Genomic DNA, 19,314 nt, shown 5'->3' with positions numbered 1-19,314 from the left:
TAATTAACCCTGTTAAGTCTTTAAATTGCACTTTAGGCTAAATACTAATATCTTGAAAAACATCTAAATATTATGTACTGTCATCATATCAAAGATAAAAGAAAACAGTTATTTGAAATTTATTTGAAAAATAAAGAACTATTATGTTTAGAAATGTGTTGAAAGAAATCTTCCGTTAAAAACAAATCTGGGAATATTTAGTAAAATTAATTGGAAAAAACTTAACTTGGGAAACTATATGCAAATACAGTGCTTCCCATAGGTTTGAAATATACTTATAATAATATAATATACTTAAAATAATGTGATTTTTAACTATATTTTTATTTACTATGACACTGTTATACACATTTCTTTTCAATGGGGTAAAGTTATTAAAACGCTGTTGAAATAAAAGAAATCCACTGTTTCTCTTACTTTTATGCTTTTTAGGAGCCATGTGCACCCACAGACAGGTAAAGGCTGCTCTCTCTCTCTCTCTCTCTCTCTCTCTCTCTCTCTCTCTCTCTCTCTCTCTCTCTCTCTCTCTCTCTCTCTCTCTCTCTCCGAGTAAATAATAAAGTTTATCTTAGTCGTTTTTTAAATTATTAATCATTTAAATATTTCTCTCGCAGCTTTGTGTGTGCAGTCACCTGTGAAAAGGTAATGCAAAAATGCATACAAATAATGACAAGTTTAGAAAGTGAAAGTAAAACCCAAATCTTGGACATTTTAGGAATTCAGAAACTACAGTTGGATGCATTTTGGCGCAAGAAGTGTGCCTCTGTGGGTCTGCAGAACATGTGAGATTGTCTGTGTGAGTGTTGACGACCAGCAGTAGGAAATGTGCAGAACGAGCGAAGATTTTCCATTGATTAATCAATTGTGAATGCTTGCTTTTCTTGGGCGGAGACAAAAAAAAAAGTGTAAAAAGATGTTAATGATGGAAGCCACAAATGACCACAAATTGACCCTCACTCTTATTCTTAATATCTGGGTGACTTTAACTCTTCAGTATCAAAAATTGTCTGATTAGAACTTAAGGTCACATAATGCAGTTTTAAAGCGTAAATAAATGTAAAACTAATTTCAAGAGTTCACACTTAGCTGATGATTAATTATAAATCTAGTTTGGCATGCTGTCCCGGGAGAGAGCCCTGAGCTCATAAGATCCTCAAACCTGGGGCTCCCTCCCGTTTGCAAGGCAAAAGCAGAGTTTGAGCTCAGGTAGATCTCAAGAATTCCCCTGCTGTAGTAGCTAATGAACAGATAGTGATTCCTCTTAAGAGGTAATTACTTACTAGGAGCATGTCTATGGTGATGATTTGGATTAGTCAATTAACTTAAGTTGCATGTTTTTGTACGGTGGGAGGAGAACATGTAAACCACGCACAGAAATGTTGACTGACTTGCTAAGGACGAGAACCAGTGATGTTCTTGCTGTGAGGCAAAGTGCTAAACACTAGGCCACCGTGCCACCCATCTAGGAAAGGAGGAGCAGTAGGGGTGGAAGGGGGATTCTTCAAAATGAAGATGCCTGTCATATGGAACTTAGGGTATTTATAGTGGCTTAAGAATCGTCTGATTAGTGAATCATATAATTAACAATGCGGGGCCGGCTGCAAGCAATCATAAGCACAAGATTCTCTCGAAATTAGTTTATAAATGAACTTCACAAAGTAGTAATAGTCATAACCTATGACAACTCAAAAGTTTTTTAATTAGTATTTTTACACTGATTTACAGTAAAGGCAACAGAGTGGAATAGGATGAAAGTATTTAGAAAATATGGGAATAGAAACAAAGACATCATAGTGAATTCAGACCTCATGTGCGGTCAAATGAAAGTTCAGTCTTGTTTAGTGTCTCTGTGAAGAGAGTCTAAGGTTTCAGCAGAATGAAAGATTTAGATAAGCATGTATCTGCTGTCTAATGGAGGAATGAGAGCATCACTCTGGAGAATGAGAAAGAGAGGTGTACAAATAGTAAGGCTCGCTTATGTGTTATTGATTGTGTATGAATAGCTGAGGGATGAGAGCTTTGTTTCATGTTTTTTTAAGACCAATATTCTAATATATGTTGTGTTTGATGGCCGACCAGTGTGTGTGTTTGTTTTTTTTCTGGTTAATCAGGCAAGAGTTTATAAGACAGCTTGTGGGCCTTTAGGCAGACACACGCACACACACACACACGCACGCGCACGCACACACACACACACACACACACACACACACACACACACACACACACACACACACACACACAAAAAAAAAAAAACATTTTCCAGAAGGCTTTTGCATTAATGATGTGACCCAGAAGAAGAGTGTATCTGGCCCTTCCAAATTCTGAGACTGGTTGTTTGCCTAAACTACTACAGTACTTCTGTCAGACCACATAATGTCTTTGTGCCTGGGCCGTCTCAGCATTATAAGCTAACTTTGATATCAGGGGTTCATTTCATTGTATGTCAGTTGAATGTCTCATAATGATGACAAGAAGGCACCACAGTGGCACAGTGAGTTAGCACAGTTAGCACTGTCGCCTCACAGCAAAATAACTAGCTGGTTTGAGTCCAAGCTGGGTCAGTTGGCATTTCCGCCTGGAGTAGTTTGCCTGTTCTCCCTGTGTTGGGGTGGGTTTCCTCCAGGTGCTCTGGTTGCCACCACAGTTCAAAGACTTGGGCTATAGGTGAATTGGAAAAGCTAAATTGGCCATAGTGTATGAGTGTGTGTGTGTGTGTTTGTGTGTGTGTGTGTGTGTGTGTGTGTGTGTGTGTGTGTGTGTGTGTGTGTGTGTGTGTGTGTGTGTGTGTGTGTGTGTGTGTGTGTGTGTGTGTGTGAATACGAATGTGTATGGGTGTTTCCCAGTACTGGGTTGTGGCTGGAAGGGCATCCGCTGCGTAAAACATATGCTGGAATAGTTGGCGGTTCATTCTGCTGTGGTGACCTCTGATGAATCAATGACTAAGCCAAAGGAAAATGAATGAATAATGATGAAAACAATATTAGTATATTAAGCAATGTGTGTTTGTGTGTGTGTACATGTTTTTGTGACATATCAGGACACTAATCTGTATAATGACATGGGTATGACACAGGTATGACAAAAAGAGGTGAAATAGGAGGACATTGGTGACGTCCTCATTTCTCAAAAAACTTAAATCACACAGAATGAGTTTTTTTTAGAGAGTAAAGCTGTACATTGTCCTCTGTGATGGTTGAGTTTAGGGATGGGGTGAGGTGATGGCAATATAAGGTTTGAACAGTATAAAATGAATGGAAACCTATAAAATGTACCCACTTTTCACAAAAACAAATGTGCGTGTGTTTGTGTGTGTGTGTGTGTACAAAAAGAATAATCACAAAAAAAAATATTTATAATAATTAACAATAATTGTATAATATAATTGTTTATATGACAAAATATCTATATTATTTGTATCACATTTTAGTATTATTATTTATATTCAATAATAACTATTATTACATAATTGTAAATACAATTTTTAAAAAATAAAACTGTATATTTTTCATTCATTTTTCCTTCGGCTTAGTCCCTTATCAGGGGTTGCCACAGCTGAATGAACCGCCAACTTATCCAGCATATGTATACACAGCTGTAGCCCTTCCATCTGCAACCCAGTACTGGGAAACACCCTTACATACTCATTCACAAACAATTCAGTACACTGCGGCCATTCATTCATTCATTCATTTTCTTTTTGGCTAAATCCCTTTATTAATCGGGGGTCGCCACAGAATTCACACGAATGAACCGCCAACTTTTTCCATCATATGTTTTATGCAGCGGATGCCCTTCCTCCTGCAGCCCACCACCTACAGTATAGCACATTTCTTTGGAATTGTGGGGGAAACCCATGCAAACACAGGAAAACATGCAAACTCCACACAGAAATGCCAACTAACCCATGACTCAAACCGGTGATCTACTTGTTGTGAGGCGACCGTGCTAACCACTGAGCCACCTTGTCGCCCTATGTTTCATTAAGCCAATTCACAAATAGTCAATTGTTGTTGAACTGACTTGGCATCTTGGCAGAAACTCCAGAGACCATTTAGCAATCGCAAATTTTCATAAAAGGTTGTGTTATCTCAGGAAAAGAGATTGGAGCAGGTTTTGAATTATTTTCTTTAAGCTGTAAATTGAACAGACGATTGAATGTCATATATCAGTATGGGTGTGACTGAATTGTAATTGTTTGTTCAGCATGTAGCTTGTGTGTGTGAGCAGGTGACAGGCTGAATTAACTAATCAGTCTTATTATGTGTCACCTAATCACCCACTGAGACTGAAACACTCTCCCTCTGTGTGTGTGAGAGAGTGTGAGGTTTGGTCACAGTATAGTGATGGCACTGGGGTTGGACTGAAAGAAATGCAAGAAGATTTAGGGAGAAAAAAATAAAAGTAATGATTCCTCAGTGCATCTGTGAACAACCTATCACTTTTCTATATTTCTGTAATAGTTTATTTATCGTGCATATGTATCTTTTGTAATCTGATAGTCTGATCTGCACTAAATTGTTTTTAATGTTATGAAATCAACCTGATGGATTGTTTTTTGCAGTGTTTCTGCTATAATCCATTCATTAGATATAGGTTTTATTTAGCAATAATTAAAATGAAGAGCAAAAAAAAAAAAAAAGCTAGCTATCTTAGCTAGTGTTATGCAAAATAGCGACTGCTGACAACGAGGAAATTTATTTTATTTTATTTTATTTTATTTTATTTTATTTTATTTTATTTATTTTATTTTATTTTATTTTATTTTATTTTATTTTATTTTATTTTATTTTATTTTATTTTATTTAGCACTGAGCACCAAGCACAACATTAAACATGAATCACAGAGCTAATATAATGCACTTAGTGCCTAGATAACCTGGTTTCCGCTTAAAGTCAAATTGTGTATTGTTGTTAATACTCATTGTAGCTGGATTGTTTGGGTCATGGCATTTTAAAATACCTATTAAATCTTAATCAAGTATTCAACATCCCCTTTATTTAAAGCCCACATGAACCAGAAGTTGCTGATATCTTTATTTCAGGAAGTCAATGTACTTCCAACTGAAACAGAATATTGAGTAGGGGGTTGAGCTTTATGCACATCATTCACGTCTAGCAAATTAACAATAAAAGGACCGTGACTATGAATAATGTGGAACCAATCCGCAGAAAAAGACCAATACTTTAAATGTGGAAGCAAATGGTCAAATTTAGATTGAGGATTACCAAAAACAAACTTTTTAAAAATGGTTTAATTGTTTACCTAAAGAATAAGAAATCAAATTCAAAGTCAAGTTTTATTTGTCACATACACAGTCATACACTGTATGACATGCAGTGAAATGCTTACACAACCACTCGTGACCTTAAAAATAACAACAATAAAGATCTAATTTTCAAGTAAATATAACAAAAATAAGCAATGTAAATTTTGATTTCACATGGATATATCATTACCTTATTGCTGTACTTTTAGTCAATAAGGTGTTTACCATCAACAGCATATGCATAAAAGCAGCACTCAATTTAAGTGAATTCCTCTCTCTCTCTCTCTCTCTCTTTCTCTCTCTCTCTCTCTCTCTCTCTCTCTCTTTTTTTCTCTCGTTTGTTTTCCCTCCCAGTCCTGTCTTCATCTCCGATTTGTCTGTTTAGTAGTCTAATTAGTGCTGTTTTTAAGATTATTCTCTGTGGCGCCATGGACTCAGGAGAGCGCAGAGATGCACAATTCAAGTTCAGCCACTCAATATGATAAATACATGGAGTGCAGATAAAAAGAAGTTACAGAAAGTAAAAGAAATGGATAAAGATGAAATGCATCTATTTGCTCCCCTCGGGCAGATGCTCCCCATGAGCTTTTATGAAGAAAAAAAAATTAGTCTTATCTAATCATGAATAAATCCCCCCACTCACACACACACACAGGTCCTCGGGCGAGAAGGTGAGACTCCCCTGCCGGTCTCCTCCCGAATAATGGCTTCTCTCTCGAGTGCTTCCAGAACGTTCTAGAGAGTGAAAGATTGATGCTTTTTCTTCAATTGCTGGCAATAATGCATGAAAAGGATTTAAAATGAGGTGGCAGCTGTACATCTGAAAGCTTGTGTGTGTGATATTTCCGCTGCTGTAACGTCGGGAAGTTGTATTTATTTCTCCACCTGTGTGAAGATTCTTGCATTTAAGATTTGGGTCTTTTAGTATATAATGAGGAGCAGTTAAGGTATGTGTGCGTGTGTGTGTGCACCTGGTTTCCTCCGAACTCTAATGTGACAGTAAGAGGGTCTGAAGCGTTTGTCAGTGATTCTCAGCAGTAAACGTTCTGGACACATTTTGAGCCAATTACCCCTCGTCAGAGAGAAGACGCTTTCCCACTGCAGGATGGCAGTTTGTGTGTGTGTGTCCATGATGTGTTATGTAATTGTGTTGCTAACAGCCTTCTCTGTCATTTCAAGTCACTCAAGCCTCAGTGCTTCACACACACACACACACACACACACACACACACACACACACACACACACACACACACACACACACACACACACACACATAAACATTTAAAATAAGAATATGGTGACAAGTGGAATGCTTACAGATGTGCTTTTGAGAAATATGAGTCAAAGATGACATGTGTTTGTTGTCTGCATCAAATTAAATGAGATATTTTATATACCAAATCACCACATTAATTGTAAGCAAAGTTTATATTTTAATGGATTAGATAGCTTTTGTAAAAATAAAATTTCACAATTTGGTTAAACCCTTTAACTTTCACTCAAATAATTTGTTTTATAATTTTTTTGGTTCAATTGTGTTCTTGATAATACTGTAAGCAGGTTTTTTTAAGGTAACTTGCAGTATATGGTCAAACAGGTAGCTATGATGGCTGTAAATGATTAAACGTTCCAGATAGTTTCCTTCGGCTTAGTCTTTTTATTTGTCAGGGGTCGCCAAAAAGAAATGAACCGGCAACTAATCCAGCCAATGTTTAACACAGCAGTACTGGGAGTTATCCATACTCGCATACACTATTGCCGATTTAGTTTATTCAATTCACCTGTAGCGCATGTCTTTGGACTGTGGGGGAAACCAGAGCAATCGCAGGAAACCCCCGCCAACATGGGGGGAACATGCTAACTCCACATAGAGGAACTAACTAATAAGATAAATTGTTCTCTGATATCTATATTGGAGGTGTGGGGTTTAAGTAAGTTTAAAAATATATAACCCATCTAGAATGGCAAGCATGGTTTTTAATTATATTTTGTAGCATAATTAGCTCAATTTATGAATAATAAAGATCAATAATAACTTATAGTTAATTTAACAAAATAAATATAACAATGACTTCGCCTCCTTGTCTGAGCGGACTCTGTAACTATTCTTTTATTTAGAAAGGGGATTATAGTTACTTCTTGTGAAGTAGATGAATAGCTAATAATAATAATAATAATAATAATAATAATAAGCTTGAAGTAAGGATCTATCATTAAAGTGACCTTTTCTGTGAGGCAAAACAAAGACAATCAAACATGGTTATAGCGTGACTATATTGTCTAGTTTAACAAATAACAAACAAACGTACAAAACATAACAACAAAAACATAGAAAATAAATAAAACGAGGAAATAAAGAATTTAGATAAAAGAATGGCAAATCTAATTCAGTTACAACGCAATCTCACTGCAAATCGTAACTTTTTAATTTAGTGGCTAAATCGTATAAATTCATCCAATCTAGTTCATACAATTTAGTACGATTTGCTCATCACCCAATGACGGTTGGGGTTAGGGGTGGGGTTGGGTGCCATGCCCCCTTTTTTAAATTTTACATTTTTGCATGACTGAACTCGTATGAATTCGTACGAGTTAATCACTAAACTGACAAAACATAAAATACTTACTTTTCCTGGTGAGATCAGGCTGTCAGTTTCACATAACTATTAAGAACCAGCAAGACTATAAAAACACCTTTTTGATAAAGTAGCACAGCTTAACGCACAACTAAAAACCTGAATTTAGTGGGTCTGTCTCTTTCTTGTTGCGCAAGTTTCTCTGATGCTTGGAAGATGAAGTCTTTTCTCAAAGGTTGGAGGATACGTGAGACGCAAATTTTTAGCTGAGTTTAATTTGCCAGAAAATAAGAAGCGGATACTCAGGCAAGTCATGTGGGTACAGAAACGTGGTTTACCCGTGTGTCGGAAAAAACTTCTGCAGAGACCTTCTGCCAATGATGTTAGGAAGTAGATGCGTTTTTAACTATTGGTCAAGTTCAGTGCTTAATTTGTGAATTGTGAGGTCCCGGGACAGATTGGGGTAACGAAGAAGAAAGTGGAGACCGTGGGGGGTTGGTGCTGTGTATGGCAGAGGGGTGTCGCGGAGGAAAGTGAGCGGGGCGGGGGTGTCCACTGATAATACATTAACTACTGTTGCTATAGGGCAGAGTATATAGGTTGCAAACAAACACATTATGTACCATTTGGAGTAAGTTTTGAGTTCTATGAGCCCATCTCAATAGTCATCACAGCAATCTTTGACCCCAAACCTTCTTGCATTTATGGTCATGAATGTCAAACCAGTAAGAAATATGGTATTTAAGGGCAATCCCATTCTTCAGCTGCGGCTCTTATGTTACAATTTGGTACTGTCATGAATATTATGGAGCTTATTGTAGCCTGCTGCAAACCAGATGTGTGGTGCCACACTGCAACATGTCTTTTAAAATGTAAACATTGTTTCAGTGAGTGCATGCACACCAGTGCCTCTATATAGAAAGTAAAATAAAGATGGGACAGGGTGTGGCATGATGGGCTTTAGTCTCTCTGCCTCTGCCTTTTTTTAAATTAGAGTCCCACAAATATTATAATTAAATATAAGCTTAAAAAAGATCATTGTTGTAATCTTTGTAGGAAACATTGTGGCCAATCAAATGTAGTCTGGGTTATGAATATTAATGGTCCTTTGTGCAATGTAGCAGACGGTTTTGTTTTCATTGGCTTGTTTTTAGCAAGGATCTTACACTCATGGTGTTAACATAGGAACATGCAATCAATGGCGTTTGAGGCTCATGGTATGTCATTTTCATTTACTGTATTTTTCAGTTATACCTATATTGAGATTTTCATTGTTTGGCACCTCTTTCATTGTTAATTAGTGTCCAGTCTTTGATATTATCATCACATCTATAAATACATGTCTAAAAAAACACCTTTAAAAGGTAATTGCTTTCTTAGCATGCTAAAATAAGTGTTGGCTGTGTTATAATAAAAGGACTATATTTCTCCTCCGTAGTTCAGTGGCTGTACTGGTTTTCTTAGCCATAATTATACCACCAAGGATTTGTATTTTGTGTAAATTTTGTTATTATTATTAATTTAACACAAAGTCATTATTGAAGTGTTATTTAATGAATACAAAATGTCACACAAAATGCCTGTGTAATAATTGACTGTGCCTCAAACTATCATGAGAAATCTTTCATTTTTCAGTTAGATGCTAAGGATAAGCCTTTAGATTGGAGAGCGTGCTGGCATGAACCATGTGGAAAGCCTTCACTGTGTCTTATGGTGTGATTACTGAAGTGATGTCAGTCTTAATAGTTGCTATGGAGGATTTGATTGCTCCACTGACCTAAAACTTCAGCACATGCATTCAGGACTGCAGTTTTTTTCTTAGCAACCACATTTATTTCTCCTTTTCTGCTGGCAGTAGCAGGTGACCACTCACCAGAGCGTAAAGCCTTCTCCCTGTCACTTCGAGATCAGAATCTTAAAACAGGCATTAAAGTATAGAAAGGATTTTTCCCGAGTGCTTTAAATGTTTCCTGAAGTGCATTGAAATGAGTTTTGTTCAATGTGTGACATAATTAATTAAAACTGAAACATGAAGATCATGTGGGGGCATATTGGGAATCTCCTCCCCCTTTTAAAAATAGTCAACAGTGTTTCGCTTATTTCAGGTCTGCCAGTCAGAGTCAGTGAGCTTGAGCGCATCAAACTCATGACAGCCACAGCCTATAGTAGCAGTGCAGTGCATTTTCCCATTAAAAGCACAATAGTTTTTAATAAGATAAAAAAACACTAGAACAGTGTTATATGTTTTGATGACTTATGTACTTAAATAAAAACTAAAACTAAACTAAACTAAAAAATAACTAAACTGATATTTTAAAAACAAATAAATAAAAAAGAAGAATACAAACTACACTGTAAATCTTAATGTTGTCTTTACTTAAACAATCAAGTAAAGTGGACTGAACATTACTTAAAATTTTGCATTTTAGTCCTGTCACCTAAAAATATGAGTTAATTTAACTTATATACCATAAAAATTCATAAACTTAAGATTTCAAGTGTGGTAAGCTCAAAATTACAATTAATCCTTTGAAAAAAAAAATAGGTCGTTTTTAATGTAGTCTTGACTGTGAAATTCTAATATGTTCACCTTTTAATGCAAGGTCTTTTTTTAAATCCGAAAACAAGGCTTTAGGTATAATTATTCACCATAGTGGGAATGAATAACTACTTATTTTTCGCTCAAACATTTGCTTCATGGTATAAAATTACACACACAGACACACACACTGAACTGAACAATTGAAGTATAGTCTACCAAACCGACAAGTTAAATAAACCTCAATGTTAACAAAGTTTTGGGAGACTCCGACAACAAGTTTACTCAATTAATTTTGTTCAGTCAACTTATTAGGGTTTTCAGTGTAAAGACTCATTAATATAAACTAACTAAAATTGTGACTGAGCTGGGATTTGACATTTTAAATAGAAACATTAGCATATCTCTGTTTTCTGGCATAAGCTGAGATCATTGCACATTTTCAATGTCCCATGCTGGTAAAAACTTTTTCAATGGGGAATGAGATGGCTAAATTAAACTAATGCATAAACTAATTTGAAATTGATAGGGTAGAATAATCTACTTCCTGGTTCTGTTACAAAACAACATTCTCTTTCAGTCTGAAATACATCTTCACTTTGAAAACACTGATGCACTGTAAGATCTCCATAGCACTCGTCAGAGCAAGCGGAGCTGCAAATCATCTGTGTGGTTTGGTTTATTAATAGTTTTTTTATAGACGTCTGTGACCGTATTTTTCACTGTGTTGACGGTTCATGTGCATTAAATTTGTTGTTTGTTTTGTCTGGCACATCTCACCGATGTCATTTTACTTTGCCGCCCCACCTCTTGCTCGCCGCTTATGTGCTGGTAAAGCACAAAAAATGTATCATCACATATCTGAATAGATTTTTAACCGGCTCACGCAAACTTGTTACACCTTTAGAAATTAGCAGGGCTGCACCTGGTCAGTACCTGGATGGGAGACCACATGGGAACTCTAGGTTGCTGCCGGAAGTGGTGTTAATGAGACCAGCAGGGGGCGCTTAATCTGCGGTCTGTGTAGGTCCTAACGCCCCCCTATATTGATGGGGACTCTATACTGCTCAGTGAGTGCTGTCTTTTGGATGAAACGTTAAACCGAGGTCCTGACTCTCTGTGGTCGTTAAAAATCCCAGGATGTCCGTAGAAAAAGAGGCATCCTGTCCAAATTTGCCCACTGGCCTCTGTCCATCATGGCCTCTTAACCATCCCCATATCATAATTGGCTCCATCACTCTGTCTCCTCTCCACCAATCAGCTGGTGTGTGGTGTGCGGTCTGGTGCAATATGGCTGCCGTTGTGTCCTCCAGGTGGATGCTGCACACTGGGCTGGTAAAGGATCTTACACTATATAAATGTCTTCTATAAAGATCTTTATATATAAATTATGTAAGGAATTATTATTATTATTTTACTATGTGCTAGGGATCCATACAAAAATGTCCCTATAAAATGGTACTGTACTCTTCGCTTTTCTGGTGCTTCTATCATTGGAGACTGAAATACACACATAATATTCTGTATTATACCCAACCCACTCAGTGGAAATAAGCCATATATTACACATTATCCTAATACTAACATATATATACTATCAAAAACTTTATACAGATACTAAATTTGGAAATTTTTGTTTCAGGGGTAGCCTTGAATACTCCCAGAAAAAGCAGTAAATTGATGTTCATTGCTGGGATGTGTATTGTGTGGCATTCCTTCAAGGAAGGACAGTCAGGTCATCCGAGTCTATCTCTAGTTTAGACTAACCGAGATGCTGAAGTATTTTGAAGTGAATGTGAAAATTGTGAACCAAATCAGTCCTTCAGATCTGTAAAGAATGTAATAATGGCTTTAAAGGAGACTAAAGCTGGAGTTCTTGCTTTTTTCAAGGCATGTCATTTTCATGTATATATTCTCTTTATGCTGTAATTGTTTATACAATGTGGCTTCTGGCAATGATAATTTCTCTAATATTACCATATGCATTTTGCTCATTTGAATATGCATCGTACAAATTTGCATTGTGTCCTTTCTGCAAGAAGGTTCATGATTACAATGTCATAACATTCATTTTCATCTTTTGCAGCACTCTTGTGCCAACAGAATAGGCAGTAAATCTTCACTTCCAATGTTTGTATTTACAGTATGTTTTGGTGGCAGCATTAATTGGGTACATGTTTTTCATGTTATCTAGAGCCTCTGTCTGCTAATCACTCACATGCTCTTCATCTACTAATTGCTTGGGTTATGTCCACTTATAACATCATGAAAGAGAATCTGCCTCCATTTTAACCTTTCCCTAAGGACTCTTGACACGGAACAGAGAATGACGGAGGTCAGTGGAGAAGGAAGATCAGTGAGAAGGATTTTTGCGATATTAGATTAATTATCAAATTGTTGTTGTTTGTCTCAAGAAAAATTAAAAATTCAAGTGTCAAGATTAATGCATGTACTTTTATATCATACCATTTTAATACATTAGATATTTTACATTTGTGTTATCGTTTAATAATTGGACTTTTTTTTAAAGAAATGTATAATATAAATCAGGAAGTAATCTGTAAGAGACTAAAATGAATACAGTAACAAAGTTATAAGAACAATAAGTAACAACAAATAAGAAAGAAAAAAGAACCAAATAAGGAAAGGGGAAGTACAAAATTAAATAAAAAAACACAGAAAGCATCAAAGGCGTACTTACTGGAAGCTTGATATTTTCATAGGTTTCTATTAACTTGCTGATTTTTTTGTTAGATAAACGTATAGCTTTAAAAAAAGGAAACAATTTAAAAAAATGGGCAAATGAGGGCAAAGATTTAAGAATTATTTGTTTTATGGATAAAGAATTTTGCATAAAATATAAAAAAGTTTTTCAGGACACTTCTATACAGCTTAAAGTGACATTTAAAGGCTTAACTAGGTTAGTTAGTTTAACTAGGCAGGATAGGGTAATTAGACAAGTTATTGAATAACGATGCTTTGTTCTGTAGACAGATGGAAAAAATAAGCTTCAAGGAGCTAATAATATTGACTTTGAAAAATTAAAAACTGCTTTTATTCTAGCTGAAGTAATACAAATAAGACTTTCTCCAGAAGAAAAAGTATTATCAGTTAATTAATATATATTATATATATTCTTCATTTTTGTTTTTGGGATTAGAATAATAACAAATAATATATTTCAAATTTTAGAGTTGTTTTGTTGATTGTGATTTATTCAAATAATTCTGTAAATCCGACCAAAAGTTTTGTGAGGTTTCACATATAAAAAACATGTGAGTCAAAGTTTCCTTACTTTTCTGACAGAAAGTATCTGCAATATCAGTACATTTTGGGATAAATGCATTGACTGTATATTTTGTGTAGAATTCAGCCGAGGCTTGAACCAACAACCCTCTTGCTGTGAGGCGACATTGCTACCCACTGCGCCACCGCACTGCCCATTTTGTGTAGAATTTTGTTTGGGATTATATATTTACATGGGAGAAGCCATGTTCTTCTCCAATCAATATCTTGTATTAAGCTGATCAATATGATTTCCCTCTTGGAGCGATTTGATTTTTTTATTGGAGAATTTGAAGAATACGTTTGTTGTTACATTTCTTATCATATATGCTAATTCCCTCTAATAATAATAATAAGGGTTCTGTTGTTATTTTATTTATATTGGAAATGTGAATTTTAGTTAATTCTTTTGGGATAGCATTTACAATAGTGTTACATTTCTCATATAGGATAGGAAATTGATGAATTTTCATAAATTGTTTGTAAGTTAACAAGTTTCCCTAATCAAATAAGAAAATAAATGTAAAATATCTCTGTCGTACCAATTTAGAAAAAAAAGATTTATTCTTAATTGTAATATCCATGTTGTTCTATAAAATGTTTTATGTGGAGTAAATTATGGGAATAACATATTCTCCAAGCTACTAAAATACATTGCAGAATAAATGGTAATTGGAATATTAATTCATTATATTCTATGAAGTTTACTTATGACAGTGCAAAAGACAGTTTTTAGCTGTTTTGTTTTAAATTAGCATAGTAATTTTGTTTCTAAAAAAAAAAACAGATGTAATCGGATAGAACAGTAAATAAAATTGTGTTTAGAAATCTGAAAAAATCCTGCTCAAAAAATCTAAAAATATAAACTGCAAATTGTGTGATGGATGATGCATACAGTAAATACTAAATTCAACACAACTTAAATAGACCTGCTAGTAGATATATGTAGCTGCACGGTCAGTTGGCATTTCTGTGTGGAGTTTGCATGTTCTCCCCGTGTTTGCGTGGGTTTCCTCTGGGTGCTCCGGTTTCCCCCACAAGTCCAAAGACATGTAATACAAGTGAATTGGGAAGGCTAAATAGTGTATGTATGTGAATGAGTGTATGGATGTTTTCCAGTGATGGGTTGCAGCTGGAAGGGTATCCACTGTGTAAAACATGTGCTGGATAAGTTGGTGGTTCATTCCACTGTGGCAACCCCAGACTTATAAGGGGACTAGGCCGAAATGAAAATGAATGAATGAATACTTTGTATGTTAATTGTTTTTGACAGCTACCCAACAAGATTCCAGCATCCCTGTGCACTCTATGGCCAGATCATCCCAGGCTTTACAGCGTACTTCATACGACTTTGTTTGCAGATGAGCTAAAAACGGCACATAAGCTATTATTGCCATGGAAGGGGTCTAATAAGTTTTCATCATTCAACCTAATTTAAAACAGCAGAAATGCTGGCAGTTTCCTTTCGCAAATTCATTAAATAATTTGTTTTTTATGAATAACTCAAAACTGTAGCTGTACCAGGAGCTGTGTATGTGACCTCAATGTGATGACATAACATGTTTAATAGAAAAAACATGTATGCAGAACATTTCAGTTTTCTGCTTTACTTTTGAATTTAAGAAAAAGGGCAAACAAGAGTGGCAGACGTTCAGTATATGTGATGTGTGTCTGAACGAATCTGTCATTTTTGTGTATTTTTGTTCAGATCTAAGAGCTGAATGCACACTGAATCGCTTAAATCCGTACAGATGCCGTTTATGTACTAAAGTAAACCAACATACTAAAATAAAAGTCTCAGCAACTTCCGGTTCTTGCCGACTTTAAATCAGAATATGAATACACCACTTCCAGGAAGGGATTTAAGTATTGAACATGTTGTGTTTTTTTTTGCCTGGGAATAGTATTTCTAGAGGAGCTGTTGGCATGGAATTGAACCAGATTTTGGTACAAACCCCAACAATACAAACATAAAAATAAAACAAAACAAAACAAAATCTAAAAAATTAGCATCACTTAACATACTGAACTTATGTATTTAATACTTTATAAAAAGTACACATCTATTGCTCAGCTGTGAGTTTTTCTACAAAGTGTACAAATCTTGATGGTTCTGTGAGTCTCGTCTATCAAATCTGATCTTTATTTTGTATTTTCTATTGGATTCAAGTCAGGTGATTGGCTGGGCCATTCTACAACTTGATTTTCTTTCTCTGAAAGTATTAGAGAGTTTCCTTGGCTGTGTTTTGGATCATTGTCTTGCTGAAATGTCCACACTGGTTTCATCTTTATCGTCTTGCTAATGTAGAGGTTGGACTGATGCAGCCAATATTCATTTGTGATGAGGAAAGGCAGATTGTTGCCGAAGAACTACTGAGAGGTTTCAGCTGCTGTCTGGGATTTCACTGCCTTTCTACACCTTCCTTTCTTCATGTGTTCAACACTTTTTCCCTCTGTCATTTCATTTTATTACACATAACTTAATTTGTAAATTAATTAGATTTGATTTCTTCGCTTATATGGATTTTTTTTTGCTTGTTACCAACGTCCGATGAAAATTTCAAATGAACAGCACATTTAGAAATAATAAGTTTTCAAAGAAAATGATGACGTGTTAAAATCTTATTCCCCTCCTGTATCTAGGTCAATATTTTGATTACAAAACTTCTAACTTAATTCCTTTTTTTTTTCTCCATATTCAGTTTGTGTTCCGTAAGATCATCGATGTGAAGAAAGAGGAAGAAGAGAGGCAGCGCTCCAAGAATGAGGTCCCACTCACCATTCCTGTGGACCATCCAGTCCGAAAACTTTTCCAGAAGTTTAAGCAGCAGAAAGAGCTCAGAAACCAGGGCGCTTCAGCCCAGCTGGACCTGGAGAAGAATCAGCATCACCTACAGCAGCCCGCGCGCATGTCCAAACCTCACACCTCCCTCATGCAGAACTCACTGCACGCGGTTCAGAACGGCTCCACCAGCAGCGTGGTCACCATCTCCCAAATCACACCCATCCAGAACTGTCTGGCCTACCCAAAACCTGGAGACTCCATCAAGCAAAACAACCGCGACTTCATGGAGCTCAAACCCGCAGTGGTGACCAGTGAGCAAGTGGCAAACCGGCTCAAAGTGAACAACACGGCGAGAACCAAACCTGCAGGAGCCGCTCGTGGCTGGATGAGACTAAAAAATAACAGGGCTGCACCAGGGTCACCTCCGGAGGACGAAAGGAAGGAGGGGTTGAACAATGCAGCTAAGGCCGTTTCAATGGAGCGCATTGCATCAGAAGTCAAGGTCCAGATCGAAAATGTTGAGGACGTTGGAGGATCTAGGAAAAGTTCACTTCGTAAAACGGACTCTTTGGACAGTGGCTTGACCTACAGCGACCAAAGACTGGATAGAGTTTCAGAACCGCAGAGTCCTGTGCCTGGCACTGGTGAAGTTTACCCCAGTAGCGAAAGCTCATTCCAGGCCTCGCTGCAGGAGGCCAGGCTGGAGCTGCGGATGGAGATCCAGGCTCTGAACGGAAGGATGGCAACTTTGGAAGAACGAGTCGGACAAATTCTCAGACTTCTTTTAGACTCTTCGAAAGCCAAGTCTAGTGAAGACTTGACTCATAGACCCAAACTCAAAGCACAGAGCAGCATCCCAGTGTCCAATCTGAGCACGCCGGACTCTGAAAAAGATGAGGGCTTGCCATGAGAAATTTAGCATTCAATGCGCATTTAAGGTTGAAGCTTTTGTAGCATCGCTGTGTTGTTTATTGATGCAATGAATAAGCTAGAAGCTACCTATAGAAGCTTGGAATTGGTTCCTAGTTTCTGATTTCAGAGGATCTCAAGATAATTATGGGAATAAGAATTGTTTTCATGAGTCAAACTAAGAGTCAAGAACTCTAAAATGATTTTTTATTTTAGTGCTTTAAATTTCAATCAGCACTTTTTGCACACTGAAGTAATGCAGGAACTACTTTCCCCTTTTTTCCTCCCTTTTTTTCAGTGCGAGTTTGTATATATTCTGCATGTCCAGCTGGGTTCTGGCTTGCCAAAAAAATGTACAGTCCTGATTCAGTCTGTACAGTTAAAATTATATTTTCAACACAGGCTAATTCTGAAAACGTACACCTATATACGTTTCTGAAGATCGCAAATTATGTAATTAGCGCTATGTATGGCTGCATTTTGTCTTTAAAATAAATGCTACGAGGCGGTATGACGCCGTTCCTTTTTTCGCTTACCAGTTGACCGCTTACCTCTATGTTTACAGCTTTCCTGCTGTTACCAGTTTGTTCGATAACTCGACACGTACGTCTGCGGACTTGAGATGCAGAGAGTAGTTGACCGTGACAACAGGGTTCCAGTCCAGTTAAGAACAGTTGCAGAAAGCAGGTAAGACAAAAACAAAAGCTAAAAAATTAAATAAACAAGTAAATAACTGTGAGAATGTGATAAAATCTGAAAACGTGGTAAACATCGCAGGGCTTTTCTTTTTCTTGAGGTTGAGTTTAGGGAAGGGAGTGGCCGCTGGTCAATTGGAGCTTTTTAAAACACTATTGGTTGGGTTTAGGGAAGGGGGAAGGTGGGGGTCATCAGTCGGTTGGACAGTCAGAAAGTCAGTCATTCGACAGCGACCTCTGGTGGATTTACGGGAGAAAAGCAGGCGCGAATGGCACTCACGAGAGAAATTTGACATCTGTAAAAGCGTACACAGCGGCCTCTGGTGGATTCACAAAAACTGCAAAAAAAACGTACATATTGGATTTATGTTGCTGTCTCCAGAAATGTATATAGGCGTCTGTAATCAGAATGAGCCTGGGTTGATATATTTTAATGCTTGTATTTGATGCAGATAACTGCATGCAGATCTATTTATTCTCACAGAATGCTTATTTTCGATGTGTAATTGAAAGAGACTGTTGATTGTCTTAATTTCACTGTAATCTACGTTCTGATTTTTAAACAACATGTAGCATGAAAATCACTGGGGATGAATGTCTTGAGTTTGAGACATTTTACGCATGCATGAATGACTTTCATAGCACTGAAGAGCTTTGCCTTAAAGGACCTGACAGTCACTTCTGTGATGAAGCTGAAGAAGAGAATCCAGAACTGGTTAACAGTGTAGGACAGGTCTGAGTTTTTATTTATTTTTGATTGAGTAGTATTTTATGCCTTTTATGTTTCATTCAATGTTTTCAGGGTTTATTTCATTTTATGTTGCACCAGTAGCCTGAAATGCAGCTTCACCACTGTACATCTATCGACTGTATTATATGCAAACTTAATAAAAAAAGGGTGAATATATAGCTACTGTTTTAAGGATCAGTCACTGCATTTTGTTCTTAAATGCATTATTTATTATTTTTTATTTGAGTATTTCTATGCAAAGTCCCTTATATTAGAAGTGGAATGCAAATTTCACAATAGGAAAAGCAGCAAGCCTGCTCAGCTGACTCATCACTTTGCCAATCAGGAACCCACAAAGGAGAATGGCCCCAAATTCCCCATAGTTTGAGGTAAGATTTTCTTTAATGAAAGATTTTATTACTTTTATACAGCAAGGATGTATGAAGAGGCAGATAGAGATGCAAAAAGTGACAGAACGTGTTTTCCTCATTCAAAAAATGTTTTAAATGTTTGATACTTTTA

General features: G+C 36.6%; 1 protein-coding gene across 1 annotated transcript in view; it reads left to right on the top strand.

Annotated features, from left to right (window-relative positions):
- The window catches only part of kcnh5b (potassium voltage-gated channel, subfamily H (eag-related), member 5b), an 82,811-nt gene extending 63,842 nt beyond the window's left edge, over positions 1–18,969 (top strand). The window contains exon 11 of the mRNA XM_002664207.7: positions 16,376–18,969. Coding sequence (XP_002664253.1) covers positions 16,376–17,368 — 993 coding nt within the window. The 3' untranslated portion in view covers positions 17,369–18,969. The remainder of the gene's footprint in view (positions 1–16,375) is intronic.
- Positions 18,970–19,314: the final 345 nt, after the last annotated feature.

This window comes from Danio rerio, chromosome 13, assembly GCF_049306965.1.
Source record: "Danio rerio strain Tuebingen ecotype United States chromosome 13, GRCz12tu, whole genome shotgun sequence".
NCBI lineage: Eukaryota > Metazoa > Chordata > Actinopteri > Cypriniformes > Danionidae > Danio > Danio rerio.
Note: the sequence above shows the minus strand (reverse complement) of the source record. Positions and strands in the feature narration are given on the sequence as shown.